Source organism: Dysidea avara, chromosome 11 (genome assembly GCF_963678975.1).
Source record: "Dysidea avara chromosome 11, odDysAvar1.4, whole genome shotgun sequence".
Taxonomy (NCBI): domain Eukaryota; kingdom Metazoa; phylum Porifera; class Demospongiae; order Dictyoceratida; family Dysideidae; genus Dysidea; species Dysidea avara.
In genome coordinates, this window is record NC_089282.1 from 19,273,448 (window position 1) to 19,298,959 (window position 25,512).

Here is a 25,512-nt window from a genome sequence, read left to right on the forward strand (position 1 = left end):
AAGAAAACCTGCATAAGGTGGTCAGCAGCATTTTAGTGGCTATATGACCGTTATAAATGAGTAATTATTAGTAAGAGGCTCACGCCAACCGCAATACAGTCTGAATATTTAGTACAGAAAGGGTAAGGTGAATCTATGAATGTTGGTTATAGCTATTGAATACGCTTAAGCGATAAAGCTTGATTGATTATATAGTATTCATTGAAAGGCAGGAAGTGTGATAATTGCGCTTTAATTGAAATGGTGCCGTGGTACCAGGAAATTGGCTTAACAAGCCACCATAAAAGGTAGCGACCGCTACTATACATGAAGGAGAAAGTTATGAATACAATGATTCATAGGCAAATTGTTGGTTGGCCATTATACACCATATCAAAACATATATGGGATTTGTCAAATCAAGCATTTTCAGGTGGTCAACATTAAAAGTTTTCAAACATTTCAAACCTTTAAAAATTAAGAATTATGCATTAAATAAATCTAAAATCTGTTTAATATCCTTTTTGAAACCTCAACTTGGTAAAACAGGCTGATCATAAAATCTCATCATTCCTTGTCATTTGTTGTCCAATACAAAATACATGTATTTTACACTACACGCAAAAACACTAATTTACAACCTTTAACTCACAAAATTTCTACAGCACACCATACAATAAAAGAAAGCCCTTGAATTTCTCTATCCACTTCCGACCGTACAAATGGGAAAATGTCGCCATAGCGACAGTTATTTACTGCTGATGATGAAATAATACGCGCTCCATACATTAACCTATTGGAAAATTAAATTATCTCGACGGGAAAATCCCAATTTACAAGTTGTTATCCTCAACCAAATTCGCTAAATTTGGTATTCTACGCAGCGAAGGATGCTTAATAAGACTCCGACCGTACAAATTGTTAAACAGGTTAGGTTATAGAAATATGTTTAAAAACACGTGTTTTTACGGGCATTCTGAACACGTACATTTTGCGGTACAAGGCTCCTTTCTAGCTTCCCCTTCGTTACTACACAAAGAATTTACACATGAATCGAATCGCCTTTCATCAAGGAATCTGATAAACCAAACTTCGTGTCCGTCAACCAAAGTACGCGGAAGTTATGGCGCCTTGTTTAGAGGACGGTGCTATTTTATACGAAACGGGCGTAACCCATTCGGAAATCCGGAATATCTTACACAAGTTTTGATATGCGTTAGACAGGTGACCGTTTAATGCAGACCACAATGCATACATTTGTATGGGAAAATATTTGGGACCTCGTGACCATGGCCGTTATGTACGCCAGACTAGCCGTTATGCAGAGGTGACCGCTTAATCCAGGTGACCGTAACACAGGTTCCACTGTATAATACATTGCAGCCGTATAAAATATAAATTATCTTATCATATAGTCGAAAAGGTACCATAATAGTAAATGCTTTACATGCATTAATGCATGATGGCGGAAAGCTGGGATTATGTAGAGTATGCCACCAATGTTCGACCACCATAGGTTCGGACGCGATTTTTCTTTAAATCCGCAAAGAAAATTTCTGTTCTTGCTATGCCTTTGGAGAGGTCTAGGCCATAAACTCTTGCATGCAAAGTTTCAGACTTGCAGTTTTCTTCGTCTGGCTGCAGGAGCTGCAAAAGTGACCTGTCCGAATCATATCCAACAATTAAGCGACTTTTAATAAAAAAAATTAATTGGCAAGATACACGCGTCTACACTGGAAGCTCGGACTTTGATCGTAGAGGTACCATCTGAACATATCGGCGTGCTCGAGAATGCAGCACCACACTCTTCCGATCGTTATAATATTATATGGAGCTGAGCGCGAGCTACGAAAAGACCAAGACCTGTACGTGAGACGGACAGTAATTCAGATGTGGATAATAGTAGTGATGAGCATCAGGATGCCTCAGAAATTCTAAGAGAACTAAAGGATGTACGATTGCGCACAAGAGAGATGTATACTCACCTTGAGACTCAGCTGTCTATACATTAATCAATAGAGTTGTACAACAGAAAGCACATCAGCAAGACTATAGTGGTAGACTATTGCTTCACACAGGAATAACGCACCTTGATTGCGGACAACGTACCAAGGGGATTAGACATCGCGTAGTGGGAGCAGGCGGTTGAGATGCGGTTATCCGCGTAGGCGTACGCGGACTACTGTTATTACCCCGTTTGGGACCACTTGTACGCGTCTCACCCGCGAAGAAATTCGTACGGTGCCATCAATAAACCGCCTAATTCTCCGTAAGCACCTATCCGGTGTCCGCCAATGAGCCTAAAGGGTCACGCAGGATCCTACGCGCAGGCCGCTGTGTCCGATAATGAATTCAGTTTTTGTCACGTGAGAGCATAATTTAAAATGCATAAAATTCCACAATAAAAATAAAAATGTCTTGTTCATTCTTTTACACAACATTCTTAGCTCCATGCATTCCAACGTTCCAGTTCTGTCAATAACAAAAGTAAGATGACGCAGCTACACACTACACATGTACCTTGAATAACTGTTCGAAGCAAAGCAAGTTCAACCTGAAGAAAAACATACATTACAGTGTATCACAAACTGCACATTACTATACACTAACCTAGCACATGCCAAAGTACCAGATGTGAACACTACTTGTGTGAATAGTTCTTTGTTGCAAACACGACAACACCTGGAAAAAGCCTATACATAATGGAAAGAAAATAGTTACACACTATCAGCACGTACCATAGTCACGTGTCCATCAGCTACCACTGTTTACAAGTTGACTTTGACGTTAGCAGAAAGTGGAATATCCATTAGAAGTTTCTGGATAAGGTAAAGAGTTAGTTTTGTGGTTGATGTCTGCCATCACGTGCCAGAGGGGTCATCATACTGCTACGATCAGCTTGCAACAATCTGGCTTCCAAAGACTGGCTTAATGCCATAGGATTCTGTTAACAGTCTCTGGTGTTTCAGTTATTGAGTACTTGACAGCTTATTGCAAGTAGTGGCAAGGAAAAAATATCTTGTAGGAAATCCTAAGATAAAGGCAAAATAATTTGATAGCATTGAACTACTGTTGGAAAGCTGGCTAGACAACTGGTACACAGAGAAACACATTAAATTATATCAAGCTACACTAAAACAAGTCTTATCATGAATTTGAATAGTAGGTAACTAAAATCCTTACGACAACCAAACAGCCCATGGTACGATTGCATCCCAGCAACATAGCAGATATTGGGTTGAAATCATCCACTAAGGGCACGGTCCAATAAACTGCGACTACACTACAAAACAGCCATGGCTTACCAACCAAAACACAACTATACTTACCAAAGAGTACATACCATCACACAGTTTAGTGTTCTAACAGAAGAAAGCAGACTAGAACGGTAGTTCTCTCAACACGGAATGTCTGTTATAATATATAAAGCAGTTGTTAGGCGCAATCTGTGAATTTGCGCAGTTTATAAATTACGCTGCGCATTTTGTGAATTCATAAAATGCGCAACAATTTATAAATTGCGCAGCTCCAATGAGGACACGGTGCGGTGCGATCGAGTGTGCAATTTACGACCAGGGGCGTAGCTAGCCAGAAGGTGATGATGGGGCAGGCATGCCCCCACGAAACGCTCAAAATCATTCATGATTGCAAAAGGGGCTAATGACCCAATGGTGGGCTAGCCAACATACGGTGTTGTATTATTACAGCTCACACAACTAGCTACGTAACTACTTCAGTACTAATTGCTTATCTTTTATCAATGATTCAATGGAGGTATATTCGTCGAGCATCATCGCACGTGCCACAACTGTACTCCAACAAATTCATCCACAGTCCTGTAGAGCTATATCGTTAATATTTTAGTGCTAATACAAGTTACTGTATGTTAGCCACAGCTTGTGTTGCAGTCCTAGCACACTGCTGACAGGATGACATGTTCACTCACTTCACTCGGCGAAATTCAAAGGCCACGTATTGCACGAAATCCCATCGGTCTTTCTTGCTAGCAGAACTTGAAAGCTTGTGACTGATCCAGGCCCGTAGCCAGGGGGTTCTGAAGAACCGCCCTCTTGGAATAGGCCGACTACACTGGCAGCACTGCCGTACAAAAATCTAGTGTGATCGACTCGAGAAAATAAACTTGGTACATCTAACACTTTATGACCTCATAGGCAGTAGGTTCTTAGCGTCATCTGGTCTCCTTTGTCACTTGTAAGTTGTGACTCCTGCTGCAGCGAGGTCCTTTGAGCGGGTCACTCTTTAGATTCGAAAATGCTCTATCACGTGAGTAATCTAGGCTAAATATAGCAGTGTGTCTCTAATATTTTCGTTCGGTGGAATCAGAGGTGGATTCCGAGGTGGATTCGCGAGCGAGTTGAATGTTGTGTGTGCGCGTTCACTAGCAACCCCTGGTGGTACCGCGTAGTAGCGCACATAATTTATAACCATTTGTGTGTCAGTTTAATATTGGTAAGCTTGTGACAGAGGTTTTTAAAAAAAACCACTACGGTGATGGGGGGGGGGGCAAATGCCTCCCCTTGCCCCCCCCCTAGCTACGCCTCCGTTTACGACCTACTATCGCTTCACACCTGGTAGTTCACGCGATTTAAGACCTAATTTCGTTTCACACCTGGTGGTTCACGAGACCTCCTCGTGGTTCTTATAGTGCTTGCGAGGTGTGAGCTTCAACGAGTTAGCTAGCTAGTCAGTATGTCGAAAGAAGGTCACAGAGAGCTGTTCGAAAAGTTCTGCAGAACGAAGTATTTTGATCACACCACTACAAGGAAGACAGTATCAGAGGAGAAGGCTAAGAAAATCATAGACGTTTTGAATGGAACTAAAAGAAGCGATGTTTCAAACTCCTTCAAATTCTGGGTTATTAAAACGAAGAAGTTTGCTTTATTAAACTATCCAGAGTTGAAGTTAGAAAATGTCCTACTGTCTGCCAACCAAGCAAAGAGTAAGAAATGATGGTTTTTTGTGCCTCTCCACAAAACTATATTACAGAATGATAATGACAAAACTGTCTTTGGTCATCATCACATAGTGGCAACAACTGAGAAGTTTTATGATATATTAGAGCATGTGCACTCAACGGAAAATGGGCATGTAGGCTACAAGAAAATGCTTGCAGAGGTATGGGAATTGTGTATGCTGTCATATTATTAAAGTGTCACCAAGTTTTATGGTCACTGAGACTGCATAATATAGTGAAGATGGGGTGGTCCTATATGATTATATTAAAGCCACGCTTACTTTAATTTTGTAACTAAACATGCGAGCTCATTCCTTGGAGTACTGAGTTGGAAATAATACTGAGATAATAAAAGAAATCATTACGTGCGTGCAATGCAGGCTTTTGCTGAGATGATCAACTAATGTTTTAGCCTATTGTGGAAGTAGTTTTGGGAATATAGTGCTACACAGTAGAAAATTGAGCAAAGAAATCAATTTGAACAGTGAATATATATACTGACTACAAGTGCTTATATTCACAGCCATAACTTTAGAAGAGTTTGAAAATTTGGTTTGGATGTTGGCCATATATTGGCATATCTATCAGGGATATAACGAATTGGTTAAAATAGTAAAATAGTAATACATAGTTGGTTAATTCCAGATGAGTTAGCTAGCTGCATGGTGCTTGGTTTTTAGAAGTAGCACATCAACTTGTTTCTGATTGCACTATTGTGTTAACTGTTCTTGTTATGGCATAGCTATGTTATACACATTTGGTTATGACTGCTTTATTAGAGTGTCTTGATTTCAATACTTAAAGGTACATAGGAGTGCAGTTCCCATTGTTTTGTTTTCAACAGCAGCTGACTGCAATTAAAGGACATAATTGTGTGGCTCTGAAGTGTGGCATGTATGTGTTCTGATTGTTTAAGAGTTTGGTCCAGTCATGTCATTATATCATTGAAGCTACATGTATCGTATCTGTCAGTAGTTTAAATGTCAAATAGTTGTTTGACTTGTTCTTCTAAGGAAAGTGTCTATACAGAAATTTAACACCTTATTATTATGGTTTCCCTGCATGAAGGAGATGATCATGTAATATAACAGAAAACAGACACTTGTCAGAACCAGAAAGGTTTATCCGTGAGTTTGTTATTGTGGTGGCCATGTACTGCTTGCTTTGGTTTGGCCTCTGACGTTGTGACAAGTCAGACAGACAGTCAGGCAGACAAAAAATGGGTTTTGACGATTTAAAAAAATACAGGATTGATGTTTGATACACTAAGACTATTCAAAACTCATTTTCATCTCATATTTGTATGGTTTTTAACTACAACATTCTGAGAGGTGCCATTTATTTTCTTTAGTATTTGATAGCAGTACCTATTTCACACTTTGCCCACTTTTGTTTGTATGTCTAATTATATTTCTCGGCATTCTTAAGTATGTGTATATAACAAACTTGCCCACAATTATCATAATTTCTAATTGTGTTACTATTGTAGGTCCAAAGAATGTATGAAGGTTTTCCAAGGGAGGCAGCTCAATATTTTTGTAGCACATGCCATATTTGCCAGCTGAAGCAGCCACAGAATTGTACTGCTCCTTTGAAGCCAATCATTTCATCAGGATTTTTAACGCATTGTCAGGTTTGTTGTGGGAGAAAGTATAATTTACATAGAGGATTATTCACTCTTGCTTATTTTAGATTGATTTGATAGATATGAGGCACATGCCAGATGATTCTTATTGCTACATTGCACATTACATGGACCACTGGTCAAAGTTTTACGTGCTATGGCCACTGATAAACAAGAGTGCCATTGAAGTAGCTAGTGGGCTTGTGCACAAGGTTTTCCCATATTTTGGGCTCCCCAAAATATTGCAGTCATATAATGGAAGGGAATTTGTTAATGAAGTTATTAGAGAGATATTGAAGTCGTGGCCAGGAGAAGTGACAATAATCAATGGTAGACCTCGCCATTCACAGTCACAAGGTTTAATTGAAAAGGGCAACCATCTTGTAGAAATGCAGTTGCAAGCATTTAAATGTGAGCACAAGGATTCCAACTGTGTACCTTGGACTGACTGGCTGCCACTTATTCAATGTAAGTACTAGTATGAGCCCAACTAATATGTAATGTGCCCTTGCAGATAATTTAAATGTTCAAGTGTGTCGCACTTTAAAACAAAGCCCATATGAAGTGGTGTTTGGCCAGCCACCAAGGTTAACCCTATTTGCTGAACTTCCCGAAGGAGTTGACCATTGTATAATGGAAGAGGATTTAACTGATCTTATCAAAGATGGTTAGTGGTTCAATAGTGATGTAAAAAAATCATGTGGCGCTTTCAACTAGATGATGTGTCACTGCCATTTGATGAATTACCACCAACTGTGTTTCCACCAACATCTAGTTCAAGGATGTCACCACAACAACTGAGTAGAAGTACATCACCACCATCTAGCTTAATGATGTCACCATGAGAGTGTATTCTATCAAACAAACCAATCCCATCAAAGATTAGAGACATTTATCGACTAAGAAATGACATGGCTGTGTGGATTTACTAGCAGCTGCAGGTAACTTGTACACAAGTGTGTTCTTTAGCTAAGTTTCTACCTACATAAGTAATTTGGAGGAAATGCTTCTTTCAGGTTTAAAACAAAGGTTAAGCAAGGATTAAATGTGTAGAGGAAATACCATATAGTCCTGTGGAAGATGATTGTGTAGAAGTCATGGTTGATGGTTTCTTTTTAGTGTAATGTATAAATTTCTAGTAGTTCATTTTCTTACCACAATTGGTTTAGGCACATGGTGAAGAAAGTTCAAGAATATTATCCTACTGAACCATCAAATCAGAAGACTGAGCAGGAATATGTAATGGACAGTGCTGCTTAATGCTTAAAAGCAGATTGCACTCCATTGTCTTTCAGACATGCTCACAGCATTATCCTTGATTATCAGCCATGCTCTTTAATACAACAACGCTGCTCTTAAGTGCTTAACAGGTAAGGCTAAACTTAGACAGGCTTTGGTTTTGAGAAAAATGCTCAGCGAGACACATTTGGTAACTGCCTCTAAGTTAAACATTGTGGACAAAACTTATGTGCATGCATTGGTTTGACATCCAGGTCAATAATATGGTGTTCACATGCATTTACGTAGTATAGTGCATCAATAGGAGTCAATGCCTTGTGATATTTATAATCCTGTGGAGAAAATATATATATATATATTTGTTTATTTAGAACCATTGAATGACTATTGCCATTCCTGTGGAATGATTGGTTTGGTGGATGATGATACAACTCCCTTGGTGAGCTCTAGTTACATTAAAGAATCTTGTATTTATGTGTGTGAACTCTGTAGGTCAGGTGCAATAGTTGCTCATGGGGGTACCACAGACAGTGCTTAAGAAGGCATGAAGTGACAATCTCACTGGACGAAAACAGTTTTAACTTTGTAGGGCCATGCTGTTCAAAGAATGGGCCTGTGTTTGTGTATAGCTAACTGCTGTATTGGAGCTAATTCCAAGTTAAAATTGTAACTTTGTCATAAGCTAAATTTGAATATTATAAAATCAATTAGATCTATACTGAATATAAATATTGTGTTCTAGCTAGTACATCAGAGGCGTGGTGTTGGATGTGTGCTCCATGCAGGAACTTGATCAGACAGAATGTACCTTATCCAATCCAACTGCAGAGTACGCAAAGGAACCTTGGAGGGAGAGATATATAGTCAATACAGAGAAAGCGGAACCGTCTTGACCCATGTTCCTTGTAGTAAACATATAGCTATCAAGGGGCTTAATACAAAAGAAAATGAAAAAATTGGATCACATTAGACCATTAGAATCATTAATAACCAGGCGTAAACCGATAATTATTGGTAGCATTTGCAATCCACCAATCTGTAGGCAGAGCAGTAAACTTCCCAATCTGTGGGGCTTATTACCATAGATAATATAGCTATACCTTACGTATATATTATCTATGTTATTACACCTCTCTGAAAGCAGCCATAATACGCACTTGATCAGCCAAGAACGTAACGGCGGTACACTGAATGGACCAGAATCCAAAGAGTTCATAAAATGCGCAGCTCTTACGGTAGTTCACAAATTGCGCAACAATTTATAAATTGTTGCGCATTTTACTGCGCAAATTCACAGATTGCGCCTAACACAGTTATTAAAAACAATACGTATTTCACCGTATCGATTGGCGAAAACAATCTGAGGTGTTTGATACGATGGTATTTTTCACATCTAGATCTGCTCAGTCAAGCGCCATTACGTCTCAGCTGCCAAGCACCCGAAAACCCCCCAAATTCCATGAAAGTATCGTCGCAGTCATTGGTATTGAGTAGCGCCAATGTTGCGCCATGTTTAACCCTAGTTTTCTTCAACAATCCGGCTGCGTTAGACTGCTTAGCGTCAGTATCCAATCACTTCCGTCAAAAAGAAACCGCACGTGATTTTGATGATCAAAGATGATTTGTTGTGCGCACGCCTCCACCAGTTAAAAGGTGCGCATCTGTTAAAATAATTCCAGAACAATCTTTAGACCTCGTGTGGTACCTATCATTCTGCTACTGTATTGTGTTCAAGTATTGGACGATAAACGGAAGAAACAACCGTCTCTTCGTTACCGACGTACTGAGCTAGCGGCTAACATGTAGCTATCCTCAGAGTGACTGACACATCCGACGAGATATCCTGTTAGATAGTATACTCTCCGTACCCTCACTAGAACAAAAAAATAGTGAGCTGATCTGTATTTAAGTCTTTGGCAAAAAGCCCCAGGATGTAGATGGTCAAATCCCCAGTAGGTGTATCGGGATTCCGGGGGTGGGGCTAGCTTAAAAAGTTGATATAGGTATATTGTGCCACAGAACTGCAGGTCTGGTACTCTTGCAGCTAATGGTAACCGCACCCGCGGTACTTGCCACTAAACACGAGTGCTGGGGTATAATCTGTGGCGAGGAGGGGTCTCATGCTAGCTGATGCATCATGTGCAAACAGCGGCGGAGGAAGTAGTTGATATGAGGGGGGGCTCCGCTGGGCTGACCCAGACTTATTTCTATAGTTTGGTAAGGTGAGACCAAAAAAAAAAAAAAAAAAAAAAAGGTCACAACCAACTGACAAGAGTTTTCCACCTCACCAGCTACCATTTCTAGCTGATAAACTACATAAAAATCCTTACATAGCTCGCTACACACTGACTACTTTATTAGAGTGACTGCTCTATTAGAGTATCTCGATCTTTATCACGGTCTTCAAGAAAGATAATTTCGGTGTGATATCATTCTGAGGGGGGGCTTAGCCCCCCCTCAGCAGACCGAAGGGGGGCTTTAGCCCCCTAGCCCCCCCCTTTCCGCCGCCTATGTGTGCAAAGTGTTTCCAGCACCGAGACACAGTGGTCGCCTGCTTTCAAGTGCCCAGGCGTTTCACCATTAATACCTAAAGTCCAAAGCATCGATACTCCCGATTTTTCTCAGTTATCAGTCGTTCATTGGCCTCTATGTGTCCAGGCTCGTGATAAGCACCTCGTACAGGTTTTGCCTCCAATGTTCACCTTCCAGTACCTGACTGGTAATTGAAGTGGACAGTAGTGAGTGCAGGCCTCAAGCTATAACGCGCATGGGCTATAATTCTGAATCTGGTTTTAGCCCTATGGATACATCATTGTGGGAGCCTGTAGCTACCTTATATTTTGGAGAAATCTTGAAATCTGAAATCTCGCCCAGCCGGCTATGCATGTACCTCGGTTGGTACCCCCACAGTTGTAATTGGTACCCCTTCTGTCACAGTTGTATCTAGTATCTCAGTCGGTACCCCTACAGTTGTAAATGGTACCCCTTCTGTTGTATCTGGTACCTCGGTTGGTACGTCCTCTGTAGTAGCTGGTACCTCAGTTAGTACCCCCTCAGTTGTAATTGGTACCCCTTCTGTTGTATCTGGTACCTCGATTGGTACATCCTCTGTAGTAGCTGGTACCTCAGTTAGTACCCCCTCAGTTGTAATTGGTACCCCTTCTGTTGTATCTGGTACCTTGGTTGTACTGGTACCCCCTCTGCAGTAGCTGGTACCTCAGTTGGTACCCCCTCAGTTGTAGCTGGTACCCCTTCTGTTGTAACTGGTACCCCATCTGTTGTAATGGTACATCAGCTGTACCTCAGTTTGCACCCCTCAGTCGTTGCTAGTACATTAGTGAGTACTGGTTCTGTTGTCACCAGTACAAGTCCTGTTATTGACTTGACTAATTTGCAAGACAATTCTGTTAGATATGGCAAAGATTTCTGGGTAAAGATAGGAAGTATATCTTTGTCAGAGTGACAGACGTGTCATCTTGACTGGAGAGTGGCTTTGGGGGACTCATTTAACAGCAGTACAGGTACTACGAAACAGCAGTTTCCAAATATAAATGAATTAGCAGACACCTTAAAAATGACACTGAAAGGGAATACTCTCTCAAGTGGAAGTGTTCAGATATTGCATGTCAATGGGAACCATTGGATTACAGTGTCAACAATGTTATCGACTGAAATGATGATGATGATGTAATAGTGTATGACTCTTTGCACTCAAGTTTAAGTCATGGAACAAAAATGCAATTAGCACACTTAATAAAAACTTCAAAAACAATTTAAAGATCAAGATTTATTCAAGTGTCAACAAACAGGCTGGTTTTAATGATTGTAGAGTATTTGCAGTAGCATATTGCACTGCATTAGTGAATGGTCAAGACCCTTCAACTATTGTGTATAACCAATGTGCCATGAGAAAATATTTAGAGTAATGCTTGAGTAGAAGAAAAATGGACCCATTTCCAAGCATAAGGTGCTGCAGGATGCGTGTATATTTCCGCCAACACTTTAGCTGAATATTGGACCCTTTGGTTAATTTGGGACTTTGGATTTGTAGCTAATTGCTCGGTAATTCCAATTACCAAATTTTGTTGAATTGGTGGTAAGGCTCTATTGGTTCGAACGAGTTGAATGTGCCAATTGTATATAAAACGTTGTTGCCATTCGTAATTGTAATTAAAAAGGATTTCCCCTTCAGGAGGGTGCGACTTTTGTGATCGACGCACGTGATCCAGCTGGAAAGTGACCCCGGAGTCGAGCACAAAATATCGACTGGTAGGTCAAGATTACTATGAGGGATCGAACGGGAAACTATCAACAGGTCAAGCAGTGGTGAATCCGGACTTTTAAAGGGGTTAATTCCATACGAAGCCCTCGCGAAGTCTGGATTTATATTATTTCAGCGTGGCGGTTCATACCTGAGTCTAGATATCAACCTCAAGTAGTTGTAGGGGCTATAGTTGTGGCAACATATCACTCAGCAATTTTACCAAGCTAAAACAATCTCATAGATAATTATTTTGAGAGGCGCTTATGAACAATAGAAGTGCTGAGGTAGGTGAAGTATTACACTAGTTATACAAGTACTTTTGAGTGTCCTAGCTTTAAGACTTCCAAAGAGGGGTTTCTTGGAACCTCTTCTTGATACACCATACATGGCATATGCGAGGGTCTGGCTATGCCAGACTAACATACCATACGTAAGGAAATTTAGACATGAAAATTTTGACAAATTCACACTTCAGCAGATTTGACGAATAAAATGTTGACAAAATTCAAGAAATCGTAGACAAAACCTGTACTTTTAAAGGCACTTGTAAACATTTGACATTTAAATTTGATGAATTAATTAAACCGATTCTTTTATGTCAAAATTTCCTTGCGTACGGTATGTCAAATAAAATACGGATAATATGTATTTCTATCCCACTGAAGCCCACATCAAAGTAAAAAAGTAGGAGGATAGGTAGTTATACCAGGCCACTGAGAATGGAAGTTAAACCCAAGTAGGTCAGAATCCTTAATAAAGGACAAGCTGATCTACCATATCATAATTTATAGCTGTAAGTACAGCAAGACACCAAAATCGATTGTGATGACTACTCAATTAGATTTATTTCATTGATGTATGCATGTGTGGTCATTAGCAAACCTTGTCTAGATTCATCCCTGCATGCATACAGATATATATGTACATGCAATCTTGACTGGAATCTTATCCCATTTGGTAATAATCGCATGCAATGGATATTAATATACTTCTCATTGAGCTTTACTATATTGAAGCCTTGAGACTGGCCTATATTATATACAATGCTGCATGACATCGTATTTATACTATCACAATTGGTAAGTTTTGGTGGTTGTATATATTTATGTTATGTTGAGACATCAGCACACAGAAAGAGCCCTCTGTTTTAAAGGGGTTTAGCCACCAAAGGAAAATACTCTTTAATAGAACAGTCATGTGGCCTACTAGAATATATGCTGTATAATGTGTATAGAGTTTTTTATCAGCATAGCCAATTAGGAGTTCATAATGTTTTTTTTATGAAGGAGAGTGTGTACATCCTGTACAAAATCACTGCTATAACAAGTTTAGGTAGGATTGTGCATGTGTATATCCTCCTACTGATGATAGAGGTCACAAGTGATGACATTGAGTATGTGATTGTTAAAGCCAGTCAAGCTTTTTGTTCTAGGAGAAGCTTAAGGTGGTACTTGCAGCATTGGTTTTGTTGGATGTATTCCAGTTAGACACTTTCCAATCGCCCATGCATACATAATATGATAAACTCTTGGTGTAACTAACTAAAATAGCCATTCATTATTTCTCTCTAAAGGAGACATTCTAGAAAAATGCGAAGTATGAATGAGATAGAGTAGACCAGAAAATCTTTGATATATAGGGACACTTCCTTTCTTTGGTGAAGATAAAATGTTGCAACATGCGTATAGATTTAAATTGCAGGGTGTATAGCAATTGTATATCAATTTAGATTACTTTAACTGCAAAACTCTTACATGCAGCTTTGTTTGCATCCCAAGCTCAGTGGAATTTTAACTGTATAGCTGCTATAAACCATACCTTAGCAAGCCCCACCATAATGCAAATGGCTGTGTTGGATTCATGTTGCTTGCTTGTACCATATGTTCAATATTTACCTGGCTTCAATTTGCATACACCATCACTACTGAGCCACCTAAGTGCTAACTATACAAACCTTTGTTGATCACTACTGCGTATATAGCTGACTACTAGCTAGCTATTACCTGTCTACTGTAAATTCTACCTGGCATCTCAATCTTGAGATACTGACTGGTACAGTACCATTTATATACTCATGATCATGTCTACTGATGATAAGATTGTATAGTTTGCTGATCAATTGTAAATGTGGGACAGAAAAAGCCTTAAATATAGGCAATGTCCCAGAACCAAGAGTGGCTGACCATTTGTTGTGACATTCTAGCAAGTTGGTAAAAGGTGATTTGTGTTTCACAAATCCATGCTGGTTAGGGTACCTTGTGATGGTTAAGAAATTTCCACATTTGTTCCGTAATTATTTACTCTACAAGTTTAATGACTTGAGATATGCAACTTATTGGTCTATAAATAGATGGTTACAGTCTGCTACCTTTTTAAAAATCCATAGGTGCTATATGGGTAATACATTATATATTTGTTATGGGGAATAATCAGTGATCTCCTTTCTAAAAATAAGGCTAACATACTAGGTAATCTGACATAAACTTAATTTATCATCCTCCAATACTCAAAAAAGCATTGCAGGAAGATTTATATTTTTTTACCAACTAGATAGATGACTCAGAATAGTTTTCTTACACTGGTTACCAACTTTAAAGTTTAAAAGCATGGCCTAAAGGCTGAGCTATAATTTGGCCAGCTGCAGGGCATGTGCCTGGTTGCTTTATAGCTGAATTGTACAAGAAAAGACAGGCTCAGAATACAGAATACCCCTATTGATCAGTAGGAGTGACTGCATAGACCACAGGGTGGATGTGATAACATGTTGCCATAGTGATGACTGATGAACCATTTGTGTATTGCACTATATAACCAGGCAATTAAAATTGTGTAAATAACTATTGTCCAAATTCATATTACTAACTAAATCAAAATACTTAGCAAAAGTAGGGCTGAAACTATCATGGTTTTTTTAGTATTCAAGTACTCACAAATACTAGCTACTTGTAGTCATACCCATTTGACACATTTTATACTGACTTTAAACTGTTTCAGCATTTTCAAGTAACAACAATGCACACACTGTATTAAAGTACTGATGTCAGTATTCCTGACAAGAAATTATGCAAATCAAACTTCATAAATCTTCATTGTGTCACTCGCCGATGACAAAAATACATAATGTGGTATGGGTCATGTGATCTTAACGAGTACTTGAGTACCAATTTTACTATCCAAGTACCAAAGTCCTTAACGAGTACTCAAGTATTTGTTTCAGCCCTACTCAAAAAACTAACAAATTTATAATTGTTCAGAAAGTCCATCGGTTTGGTTTAACCAGAAATTATTCTATGTCAATTCTCATTAAAAAATCTATTTTATCTGAATACCTATAAGTTTCATCACAAAGACATCACTGCAAAATACTAGGACTAATTTGTTGTACCCAGGGCCGCCCACAGGGGGGGGCAACTGGGGCATTTTGCCCGGGGCCCCAGCCTGAAAGGGGCCCCAGGAGGCCCCATGAAGGGCCCCCTGAATACCTGTTTAAAAGATCGATATACTCTAATAGAACAGTCAGATCTAAATACTCTAATAGAGCAGTCACAGTATTCTTCAGAGGAGCAGTGTAGCAGGCTGATAGATAAGGAGATATGATGGGTAGTTATTGTCATTGTCAGCAGGTTGTGACCTTTTTTTCTTTTTTTTTTGGTCTTCAACTTACAGCTTGGGTGAAGGGCCCCACTTTAACTCTTTGCCCTGGGCCCCTTAATTTCTCTGGGCGGCCCTGGTTGTACCAAACCAATCATCTTCTATATTCAACTTGGAAAGAATCCAATGTTGTACAATAATTACACAAAGATCGTTTAATAAATTTGAGGCTCCTTCCTTTAACATATACCTATTTGAATTACAGCACATACTGTTCTATGAACAACTGTATCAGTTTTATTTCTGCTATACTAGATCAGATGCCAGCAATAAAATTTTTTGCTACTGAAACTTTGCAACAGTGGTGGCAGAAGGTGGGGGCCAGAGGAGCTGGAACCTCCCAACTTTCAGATGAGAGGGCAGAGCTCCTCCAATAATTACCTTGTGTGATGTCATGAGTGTATCACAAGATATAATATCGTCATGGTTTCCAAACTGGCAGCTATACATCATATACAGTGTAGTGGAAGGATTCATTGTATGTATGTTGTACCTGAAACAATACTTTTTGTAAAAAGTGCCACTAGATTCAATCTTGTAGCACCAATTTTTCAAAATTCTTCTATGGGGGGCATGCCCCCAGACTCCCTAAACATACCATAACAGTATTATTACAGTTTACCATCCCTGTGGAATGCTATGCAAATTCTAGAGCTAATGTCAGTACCCTTCCCATATTTTACTGGTATAATGCCTTAGACTAAAGTGATATACATTCCCAGTATTGACTAGCTATACCAAACTTAATTTGCTCTTATAATTTGTCATGTATACATCAGAGTTATGCTAGCTAGTCCAACTATAATTTTTGACACACATGCTGATTTGCCATGATGACCGGATTTGCGAAAAGGTACCTTTTCCACACATTTTACATGTCAGCAAACAAAATGATGTAACACTTGACTTCTTATACTGATTAACTTGTACTTAGTGTCAAACTGTAGCCAGATACTTTAGCTGCACTCATGGAAAAGTTCACACAAATGTATGCAAAGATACAAAAGTTATGAAACTTCAAAGTTCAAAAAATGGGTCAAATTTTGTATGTGAAAAAGGTACCTTTTTGCAAATCCGGTCACCTATAATCTATGTAATGACACAGGAGATACTAGCACTGTATACGGAATGGACGCTGTCCGCGAATCATTTCACTTGGCGGACTGTATACGGGTGTAAAACCGTGCGGTGCCCGCCTAATGGCTTCCTCCGGCCACTACGCGGATACAACGCCTATACCCGCAAAGCAACTTATTCTACAACGCGGACAAGACGGAAGTAACGGGTAGATAATTAGTATGTTACAAGGTGGGTTACCATCAAATTAAGCAGCATGCAAGGCTATACACAAAAACCTCGACAAAAAAAACAACATAATATTCAATATAGCTACTACCCCAATATCCCAAGAAAATATATGTGCTGTAGCTAGAACCCCAGCCCAATCTACCAGAGTGTGTCATGCAGTGCGCCGCTTCCATTATAATGTTGTTGACGCCAGTTGATGCTGAGATGTACAGAGTTGCAAACAGTAAAGATTTCAATGCAGTACTTGATGTTGCTGTTGATGAGGCTAGAAAAGAAATCAGAATGGCACGAGGAATGGCAACCTGGCAGCAGAGAGTTCGAGCAGTAACACTCGGCCTCCGAATAAAAAGTAGGAGAAGAAATGCTAGACTTATATTATTATTCAAGATTGTAAAAAACTTACTGGTGCTACCAAACCATTGTTTACCCCAGCCAACCCCTGTATCATATACTCGTGCCAATAATCCCCTCAAATTTGCACAGCTGCAATCCAGAATTGATTTATATAAGTATTCTTTTCTGCCAAGAACAATTATTGATTGGAATAACTTGAAAATTGACAACATTAACACAATTAACCTTGACACTTTTAAGAACATTATAGATAAGCTAAACAATTTGTGATTTGTAATGCACATTAGCGTGTTGCCCCTGGTGGGCTTTGCTAATTAATAATAATAATAATAATAATACAGCATGAATCCGGCGAAACTAGAGCTATTTAATAGCAAAGCAGCTCGTTACGGAGTTAATTTAACTTCCAGTGAAAAACCCTCAAATCGAGCCTCAAGTAGATGTTTATCTTCGTACCGCGTGGTCACACCTCGGCTCGCACCTGCAGTACCACGTGAAAACACATTGCTATATTGCATTTGGTATCCGGAAATATCCTAAAATATCAGGTATTTTTACTGGGCGAGATTTCAGATTTCAAGATTTCTCCAAAATATAAGGAGAGATTTCAGAGACGGCCGACAAGATTTCAAGCTTGTTGCGGACCCCTCGGGTCGGATGGTTCGGACGAACCCCCCTTTCAGAGGAAGAATTAAAAATCACACCAAATCTTACAGCCCTGGAACTCTCCGATAGCTACTTGCCCACTGGCTGTACTACTCTTGAGGGTCACATCGGTCACATTAATGCTGAACCATTGCAAATCATATCTATTGCATCACGTGATCAATTGCGTTAATCCTCAAACTGAGGCTGCACATTTTTGGAAAATAAATAAAAATAAATAAAATTGCGCACGTGATTCATGGTTGAAATGGCGTGAGTGAAGTGGTGAAGGACTGTTCAATGGCATGTTACAAGGCAGGTATGAGAAGTGATTTACGCCAATAATACACTAATATATTAAACATAAATTGGAGGGTGCGTTGTTGTACTGACTACGGTACATCGCGTGGTGTCCCGTGATCGACAAACGTGACTGACGTAATTAGCGTGAAGCGATTTGTTAATCCACTGTCCTCGTGATCCCGTTGCTAATGGCTGACTTGAGCGTAGCGATTTCCGTTATTCAGAGAGTATCTGCAGACATACAGTATTATGGCGATGGTAGAGGTCTCCATGAAGACACTGTGGGATCCTACATTCTATCCCTGGAGTTTGTGTTTAGGGAGTTGATTGCACTCAGCACGATTGGTGTTATGAACTATGAACTTACTCAAGCCATGGCTACTTTTGTCGTCTCCTTGAAAGTAAGCTGCCAAGAAGATATTCCTGAAGAAAAGTTGTGCTTTCCTTCCCCTTCGTGAACAGAAATGTCGTTGAACGTAATTTCAACTCCCAGTCCAGGTTTACTGCCGTTGAAACGACCGAGATCTAAAGACAGCTCAAACCAGCGCGAGAAGAAATCCAAAAGAAACAGTACTTGCCCAATATGTGATGAAGTAATTAAAGAAGCTACAAAGCACTGGAAAGGTGATGATGCAATCTATTGTGAAGGCTACTGTGACGCGTGGGTACATCGTAGATGCACTGGGTTATCAGCAACGAACTTCGCGACATTAAGAGATGCTGGCGAAGAACACACGTTCTTTTGTCTATACTGTGAGATCCAAGCGCAGAAGGCAGAAATAGACAGCTTAATGTCGACCATTACTACACTTCAAACTTCTCTAAATGATCTTAAACGCAAACTAGACCTTGTTAATCAACCACAGCAGACTTCTACTCAAACTGTTCGTGCTCCAGTTGTTGACAAAGTTTCAAACACTGTCTATCAAAATGCCACCAACATTGATAGGAAATTCAACATCGTTGTGTATGGTGTAGCAGAAAATCCCCAAAATACCAACAGACAACTCCGAATGAAAAAGGACATGGAAAACGTGATGGAGGCTCTGTCTGCAACTGATATTGACATTGAACCTAGTGATATAAAAGATTTGTATCGTCTCGGCAAGTATGACCAAAAGAGTGAGCGTCCCAGACCCCTTCTGGTGAAGTTCCTTCGTTCAAACACAGCAATTGACATCCTAAGTTCTAAGTCTAAGCTTGAAGCTCCAATCTACATAAAACCTGATTTAACTCCCCAGGAACGTCAAAAGGAACGCTTATTATTGAAGGAAAGGAGATCCCTAATTGACAATGGTACCGAACGGAGATACATCAAAATAAGAAATGATTCCTTATACCTCAACAACAAGCTTCACTGCAAAGTGAGTACAGATGGTAACAAATTAGAGTATGTAACTGTATCAGCACAGCCACTTAATAATACATCTGCCACAAGCATGGAGTCATCCTGACTCCCTGTTTCCACTATAACTAACTCAAATCCTGACTCAAATTCACAGGTATTTAATAACTCCACTAATAACCCAAACTCAAAAAATGTATTAAGTGATTTGAAACTGTCTATTGTAAATTTCTGTAGTGTTACTAACAAACGAACCCAACTTGAAGTTTTTCTGGTTACCTATGCAATTGACATCATTATAGGGACAGAATCACATTTGAATGAATCTATTCTAAACTCTGAGGTTTTCCCAAATAATTATCAAACATACAGAAAAGACAGAAACACTTCTGGTGGTGGTGTGTTTATTTCCATAAAGAGCTCTATACCATGTACACAAATTAATGACAATTCAACTATTGAAATAGTGTGGGCTCACGTTCATCTTGACAAGAACAATGACTTTATCGTTGGCTCCTTTTACTGTCCTCCTCACTCAAGTGATACAATACTTGACAACTTGCAGTCTTCCATAGACACGATTAAACAAAAGTATCCCCACACTCAAATCATTCTTGGAGGTGACTTTAATTGTCCAGGTATTGACTGGGAAAACAGTACACTAATAAATTCCTATGTATCATGTCACTTTCGTGAAAAACTTATTGACTTATCACACAACTACCAACTGTCTCAGTTAGTCACCTTCCCTACAAGAGCTCAAAATGTTTTAGACTTATGCTTTACTACTAATCCTAATTCTGTGATATCATGTGAACCACTTCCAGGCTTGAGTGACCACGACGTTGTTTTAGTATCCATCAAGATTCCTAAACGTGTAATCAAACAACATCCCAGAACTGTTTACCTTTACAAGCTAGCTGACTGGGAAAAATAAGAGAGGAATTATCAGACTTGTCACATGATTACTTTGAAATAAATCAAGCATCACCCCAAAGCTTAGATGAAAATTGGTCCTTCTTCTTACAAAATTTACAAGAAATAATAAACACTCATACTCCTACCAAGAAATTAAGTACAAGAATTCACCTTCCCTGGCTGTCTTCTGCTTTAAAACGACTCATACGTAAAAAGCAAAGAGTTTATAGAAGAGCAAAGCGTTATTGTCGAGATAGTGACTGGAATGAATATAAATCATTACAAAAAGAGATAGATCATAAACTAAAGTACCAACACAAATCCTACCTGACAAACCTAACTTCATCACCAGACAGTAACAAAAAGTCTTTATGGCACTACATCAAGTCACGAAAACAAGAAAACAATGGTATTAGTACATTAATAAATCCTATAAATGGTCATATCATAACCAATCCTGTGGAAAAAGCAGACACCCTCAATCAACACTTTCAGTCTATCTTTACATCCGAAGATAATAGTAACATTCCTGACAAAGGTCCATCCTTATTTCCATCTTTACCTACATTTGAGATTACCGAACAAGGAGTCTACAACTTGTTAAGTACCTGTGACACATCCAAATCCCCAGGACCTGACTCCTTGCATCCGTATGTACTGAAGGCCACAGCTGCCGAATTATCTCCCATTCTAACTCATATTTTCAAACAATCACTAGAATCTGGTGAAGTCCCATTACAATGGAAGCATGCCTATGTCACCCCAATATTTAAAAAAGGTTCCAAAGCTCACCCAGGCAACTACCGTCCTATCTCACTAACCTCAGTAGTTTGTAAAACAATGGAGCATATCATCGTGAGTCAAATTATGAAGCATTTGGAGGACCACAATATTCTTTCAGACAACCAGTTTGGATTTAGATCAAAACATTCCTGTGAGACTCAACTACTCATTACTGTTAATGACATTGCAAAAGATATTGACAGGAACCTGCAAGTTGATGCTGCTATATTAGACTTTTCTAAGCGTTCGACAGAGTAGCTCATTCTAGACTTCTCTACAAATTAAATTACTATGGTATAAGAGGAACTGTCTTACAGTGGCTAGAGTCCTTCCTTCATGGTCGTACCCAACAGGTTGTAGTAGAAGGCTCTAGATCTTCTACATGTCAAGTTACATCTGGTGTTCCACAAGGTTCCGTACTTGGTCCTGTGTTGTTCCTAATTTACATTAACGATATTGTAACAAACATCAAGAGTGAAATTAGATTATTTGCTGACGACATTCTACTCTTTAGAACTATAGCTACGCCCAACGATCACAGAATACTGCAAAATGACTTAGATTCCTTAACACAATGGGCTAGCAACTGGCTGATGGAATTTAACATTCCCAAATGCAATATTTTACAATTTACAACCCACCACAGTAAAAGCACTTTTACATATAAAATGTCTAATATTCCATTGAATATTGTATCAGAGCACACCTATCTTGGTATCCGCCTCCATCATATCATGGGAACTTCATGTTAACTATATTTGTGGAAAGGCAAACCGTCTTCTTGGATTTCTGAAAAGGAATTTATATAATGCCCCAATACAAATCAAAGAACACTTATACAAACAATTATTGTTACCTTCTATTGAATACTGCTCAGCCATCTGGGATCCTTATCACCAAACAACAGTTAGAAAATTAGAAATGATCCAACACCGAGCTGCAAGATTTGTTCATAATAAACCATGGCACAGATCCAGTCAACAACACAGTATTACAGATATGCTTAATTACCTTCAATGGCCAAGTTTAAAAAGTAGGAGAAGGAATGCTAGACTTATATTATTATTCAAGATTGTAAGAAACTTACTGGTGCTACCAAACCATTGTTTAACCCAGCCAACCCCTGTATCATATACTCATGCCAATAATCCCCTCAAATTTGCACAGCTGCAATCCAGAATTGATTTATATAAGTATTCCGGCTTTTCTGCCAAGAACAATTATTGATTGGAATAACTTGAAAATTGACAACATTGACACAATTAACCTTGACACTTTTAAGAACATTATAGATAAGCTAAATAATTTGTGATTTGTAATGCACATTAGCGTGTTGCCCCTGGTGGGCTTTGCTAATTAATAATAATAATGGAAAATGTAAGAAGCTGCCTCGTTTCACTGAGAGATTATAATGAGAGACGTGCACTTAATATTCACGCTGTACATCAAAGCTATGGTTGCAGAATAGTGCACACAGGGTTAGTAAGTAGACCGTCTATCGAGATTTCTTATGAGCAACTGAGTTTTCTTGTAGAAAGTAACTTTACTTCTACTCAAATATCCAACATGCTCGGAGTATCACTACGAACCATTCAACGACGACTTTCAGAATTTGGAATTAGCATCAGAATGACCTACTCATGCTTCGTTAACTGACTCACGTGATCGTGGCGGCGGTAATTTTCTACTCTACGAACTCGTCTATTCCTGGCCGTCACAAACTTATAAGCTGTTGTACCGTGGTGTTTTAACGGTACCAAATGAGGTTTGGAGATTAACTGTGGAAGCTGTTGTTGTGTGTTCCGTTTTTTGACAGTGAATGCGCGGCAATTAGAATTGCGGCAGGCTGGCAATGGCAGAAGGCGAAGGTCCGATAAAACGTAAATTACAGCCAGATTCTGTGTCCCCAGAGGCTAACCAGGCGAAGAAATACCAAGGAAGTTCTACTCCAGAGGGCAGAAGGGACACCATTGTCAAATCACTTCTTGGGGATGTATGTCCACACTGTAGTAAGGAATGTTGCTCTGAAAGTAAGGCTGTACAATGTGACCTGTGTGGAACCTGGGCTCATGCAGGCTGTGAGGGTATTTCCAATGATTTGTATGACAAATTTAATGTTTTATGTGCTAAGGTTAGCAACATATCATACTATTGTGAGGCCAATCATTGTAGTAGTCGCATTAAACAACTTGTTCATGATCACCATGTTAATCTTCAACAACAAGTCGATTTCCCTTCCTTGCGTTGCTTACAAGCTGAACAAACAAATTTGCACCGGTTAATTTCTGAAGTAGCCAACAAAATTGATGACTTGACCTCTCGAAATAATGTGTTACGTAATGAAGTTGGGGCAGCTTCAGAGATGATTATTATAGAAAAATCACCAGTCATACCTTCTCCTGCTTCAACATTCCTAACTGTTGCTGAAGAATTAGATGACAGAGAACGTAGAAAGAATAATGTTATCATCTACAATTTACCAGAAACTGATCCTTCACGAGACAAGACATGGTTTATCAACCTCTGTAAATGGATCTTTGACATCAATGCTAATGTTACCAAAATTCTACGATTGGGTAAACATGTTGAAAACAGGGCTAGACCACTACTCATTGTAGTTGATGATTTGTCACATAAAGAATTCTTAGTGTCTCATTCTTATTACCTTCGACGTCACTCTAAGTATAAGGATGTTTATATCACCACAGACATGACTAAATACTAACGAGAGAAACATAGGAAACTGGTACAAGAACTAAAACAAAGGAGAGGAAATGGTGAAAAGGGTCTGATGATATTAAATGGTGAAATTGTACTTAGAAGATACAATAGCCAAGGTGCTGCAAGTAATGCTCCCTCTACGGAAGCATTACAGAGTTCCTGATGGTAAAGATAAGATTAGTCATTCTTGTGAAAATACTGATATTTTAACTACCCCAGATGTCCATGCTACTCAAACAAGTGATTCCAAGCTAAAAATTTTAAGTCTTAACTGTTGCAGTTTGAGAAGTGACACCAAAAAGGCAATGTTCTTGGCACTAGTGGATGAACATAATCCAGATGTGATAGGAGGAAGTGAATCTCACCTTGATCAATCTTTTTTCACGCCTGAGATATTTCCTGATTATTATAATGTGTTTAGGAAAGATTGTACTATGGGTGGTGGTGGTGTCTTTTTGTGTATAAAGAAATGTTTAAATGTTGTAGAAGAACCATCGCTGGATACAGAAGCTGAACTAATTTGGGCCAAAATTACACTCTTGAACCGATGTCGTATTCATGTATGTATATTCTATCGCCCACCAAATACTGATTCATATCCCATAGAACAACTCCGTTTATCTATAACCAACTTACTGAACCGATCAAACTCTCCACCGAACATCCTACTAATAGGAGATTTTAATTTTCCAGGTATTTTCCTGGAGTACTGGTTATGGCCAAATTAGTGTACCAACTTATGGAAGTGGACTGAATAACTTGTTCATAGATGTAATTAATGACGCTGGTCTTGAGCAGTTTGTACAGTTTCCAACACGTCAGAATAGTGTATTGGACTTAGTATTCTCTTCTTACCCAAGAATTTCTGATCTTGACATTGTACCTGGTATTTCTGATCATGATGCTATAATATTTGATTTTGACATAATTCATAAACCAACATCAAGTAGAAACCAACACAAAGTTGCTTTATACCATAAAGGAGATATTCAATCAATAAAAGATGATCTCATAACCTTTAGAAATGCTTTCCTGCTCAGTAACCCTCAGTCTAGATCTGTTGATCAGCTATGGTAAGAGTTTAAGCAAACAGTTCACAAGGCTGTTCTTGATCATGTTCCACACAAAGTAAATAAATCAAGTAATAGACTGCCATGGATAAATAGACAAATGAAAAAGGATATGAAAGTTCGAAAACGTTTGTACAACAAAGCTAAAAGAACCGCTTTACAATCTGATTGGGATGCTTATCGTAAATTGAAGAATTCTATAAATTCGAAAGTGAGAGCAGCACACAATAACTATTACAGCAGATTATTTAATAACTCCTTCAGTGGAAATCGTCGACAATTTTGGAAGTACATCAGAGCCAAAAAACAAGATAAACATGATATTCCGACATT

At 39.0% G+C, this 25,512-nt stretch overlaps 1 protein-coding gene and 1 long non-coding RNA gene across 5 annotated transcripts; one reads left to right on the plus strand and one right to left on the minus strand.

Moving 5' to 3' along the window:
- Positions 1–2,330: 2,330 nt before the first annotated feature.
- Positions 2,331–3,383, minus strand: LOC136238159 (uncharacterized). Of its 4 annotated transcripts, none has more exons than XR_010692796.1 (5): positions 3,309–3,383; positions 2,849–3,262; positions 2,590–2,798; positions 2,500–2,533; positions 2,331–2,451 (listed from the first exon to the last, which is right to left on the minus strand). It is a non-coding gene; the product is annotated as an uncharacterized lncRNA (long non-coding RNA). The 4 variants fall into 4 exon arrangements; XR_010692797.1 differs by having other exon boundaries at positions 2,849–3,257; positions 3,309–3,323; XR_010692799.1 differs by lacking the exon at positions 3,309–3,383 and having other exon boundaries at positions 2,590–2,672; positions 2,718–2,798; positions 2,849–3,005.
- A 2,211-nt stretch (positions 3,384–5,594) lies between these two features.
- On the plus strand, positions 5,595–8,495 carry LOC136239216 (KRAB-A domain-containing protein 2-like). The gene is made up of 6 exons (XM_066029945.1): positions 5,595–6,587; positions 6,647–7,046; positions 7,093–7,245; positions 7,296–7,519; positions 8,189–8,256; positions 8,310–8,495. Exons 1-4 carry the CDS (start codon positions 6,453–6,455, stop codon positions 7,421–7,423), a joined length of 816 nt encoding a protein of 271 aa, XP_065886017.1. The 5' UTR covers positions 5,595–6,452; the 3' UTR covers positions 7,424–7,519; positions 8,189–8,256; positions 8,310–8,495.
- Positions 8,496–25,512: the final 17,017 nt, after the last annotated feature.